The sequence below is a fragment of the Capra hircus genome, unplaced genomic scaffold, assembly GCF_001704415.2.
Source record: "Capra hircus breed San Clemente unplaced genomic scaffold, ASM170441v1, whole genome shotgun sequence".
NCBI classification, from domain to species: domain Eukaryota; kingdom Metazoa; phylum Chordata; class Mammalia; order Artiodactyla; family Bovidae; genus Capra; species Capra hircus.
In genome coordinates, this window is record NW_017189902.1 from 2840 (window position 1) to 5719 (window position 2880).

General features: G+C 38.8%; 1 protein-coding gene across 1 annotated transcript; it reads right to left on the reverse strand.

Annotated features, from left to right (window-relative positions):
* Positions 1–252: 252 nt before the first annotated feature.
* Positions 253–1872, reverse strand: LOC108634723 (zinc finger protein 280B-like; the record flags this gene model as incomplete). The annotated part of the gene is made up of 1 exon (XM_018044916.1): positions 253–1872. A coding segment is annotated over exon 1 (1620 nt), but the record flags the coding sequence as incomplete, so codon positions are not given.
* Positions 1873–2880: the final 1008 nt, after the last annotated feature.

Below are 2880 nucleotides of genomic sequence, written 5' to 3' on the forward strand. Positions count from 1 at the left end.
TTACATGTTAAGACAATTTTATGAAAAACAGATAATAGATTTTTAAATAACATCTCAATATGCAGATCAAACAAAATTGTACTTCCTGTATTTAAAACAAAATCACATAAATTACCCATCGCTTTCCCTATATTTGATATTACTGAATAATGCTATAATTTGATCTTTTTGTTTTTAATGGGGTTTTTAACTTTGACTGCAATACTTGCTTCAGACTTACTGAAAGCTGAATTAACTTTTTTTTTCTTTTTTTGACCTCCTACTTTTAGATTTGATGGGTGATGATTCAAAATCAGATGTGTTCACAGTAATGGATGCTATTTCCACCAATCCTGCTTGAAGGGGTTCCAGTGATACCTGAATAACAACTTTTGTTTCAGGAGACAATCCTTCTAGCTGCTTAGGCTTCTTAAACATTTGATGACACTGGGTCTTGTGCTCCCTTTTCTCTTTGAAAGTTAAAAACTGTAGCCGACATTTGGAACACTGGTGAAAACTCTTTTCCCAGTGCCCTCTATGATGACGTCTGTATGCTGTTGCAGTCTTAAAAATTTTGAGACAAAACGGGCAAAGTAAATTCTTAGTGTTACCATGGCATGCTCGGAAATGTGCATCCACATCTGCAAAAAATGATGATCTGTAACTGCAAACCTGGCATACATAGGGCATTTCACCAGGCTTATGATTGTCTTTCATGTGCTCTAAGAGAACCTGATCTGTCTCAAAGGACAACTCACAGATCTGACAGACTGCGGAGGGCCCCTGGGGAGTATGGACACTTTCAATGTGACACTGCAGCTGGAAGGGAGTAGGAAACTGGCGGAGGCAGTGCTGGCAGGTGGTGTGGTTTTTCCAGCTGTCACCTCTCTGCCTCTCAAGTTCCAAATGGCACTTCATGTGATTCATAAACTTGACATTTTTTAGAACTTTCAAGCAGCTGAGGCATTTAAACGCTGTGTGGGTCTTCGGTTCTGGCTGCCCAACTCCTATAAGCTCTCCATAGTAGAAGTCACGAAGTAACACAATCAGATTTCCTTCTGTGGGATCAACAATCTTGTTTGGACTTGCTAAACTTGGAAAATCAGTTTTTGTCAGTCCATTTTCCCCTAAAGGTCTTACAAGCTTGCAATGAACACCGTCCTTTGGAAAAGGTGTCGGACAAGGTTCTCCATTCTGAGCGTGGCTTAGTGAGGTATGGACACGGTCTGGTGTGCTTTGCTGAGTGGGCACTGTATGAAAAATACCTGAAGGGGAAAAACCTAAAGAATGTTCCCCTATAATGCCATCACTGAGCTTAGGCCTTCTGGGATTTCTGCTATTTGTTTCACAAGTGGAAAGTCGCTTTGATACATGAGGACTTTTATTCATATCTCCTGCAGAAACTGCTCTTTCTACTGGATGCTGACATGAACTTGTGAAGGTAATCAAAGAAGAACATAACTCCTTTGAAAAGCAATTAGGTACTATCTCTGGTGAAATATTTTTATAATCAGCTTTAGACGGAGGTTCAGTAATAATATGACTATCTGCTGATCTTGGTTCAGAGTCAGAAACTGGCAAGACAGTCTTTGCTTCTGATGTAGGAGTCACATGACTAACAGGCTGTAATCTGTGAGCCTTACCTTTCCTGAAATGAGCATACCTTTTTCTCCTTGAACAAGAACCTGGGGTATCTCTGTTCAGTATGTTTGAAATGACTGGTTTTGAAGCTGAGGTCATCCCAACAAAGATCACGTCAGCATCTTCATTTACATCTTCCACTCCAACCAAGATCAGTTCATCATCATCATCACCGACTTGTTTGGTTTCTCCCTCCCTTTTCCGTACTTCTGGCTCTTGTTCTTCTTCACATAACATACATGGTAGTTCCATATTTTTAATACTTTTTTATTCTTAGAGAGTGCAGCCACAAGTCCCAGTGCTTCCTTTATACAAACTGCCACCTAAGGATAAACATACTACATATTAGTTAAGTACACAAAAATGGGCTATTTGATTATCTCCACAACTCTACAGTAGTTATAAACACCCTTATCTTACAGACAAAGACCCTGAGTGTCAACGAGACGCAATGACAGCTGAAAAACCTATGACTACAAGTCTACATGGCTCTAGAATCATAGCTTTGTCCCACGTTCATTTTAATCTCTTCTATTTAAAAAAATAATGACAAAAAAACCCAACACTACTGATCATTAGGTGACATCACATGTAAAGGATGAGTATTTTTACAAAAGCACTGTTATACAGCTTTTAGAAACATGGACTTTGGAGTCAAAGAAGATTAAGTTGGCATTCTAAGTTAACCACACACCAGTTGCATCTTCTTGGGCAAATTTGTAACTTTTAAATGTGTTTCTGTATCTTAAAGACAAACATGCTTATTTCTTAGACTTAAGGTTAACGGCTCTTTGTAAAAGGCATCAGCTATTCAATGGCATCTTGTTTTGTAGTAAAATTGGAAGAAAATGTATCTTCAATGCACATTACAACTGATTCACAAATTCTAATTTCATAAATGTTAACAAAGAAAACAGGTAGCAAAGTCAAAGTATAATCTATCTATACCTACTTAACCAACAGCATAATTCAATGTCAAGCACTTAACACAGGCCTAGGAAATTGAGAATGAGCTCTCTTGATAATCTCACCCCAATTCCACACTGATATATCCTAAATTTCTCCCTCTAATCCTGGCTAACTGAAATCCCACAATGCTTCATCCTTTACGCCACAGGTCTCTTCCCCACATAGCAGGCAAATTGATGGCAGTATTTCTCTCATACCAGTATCAGACAGAGACATCACACACACACACACACACACACACACACACACACACACACACACCCAATATCCCTTATGAATACAGGAGAAAGA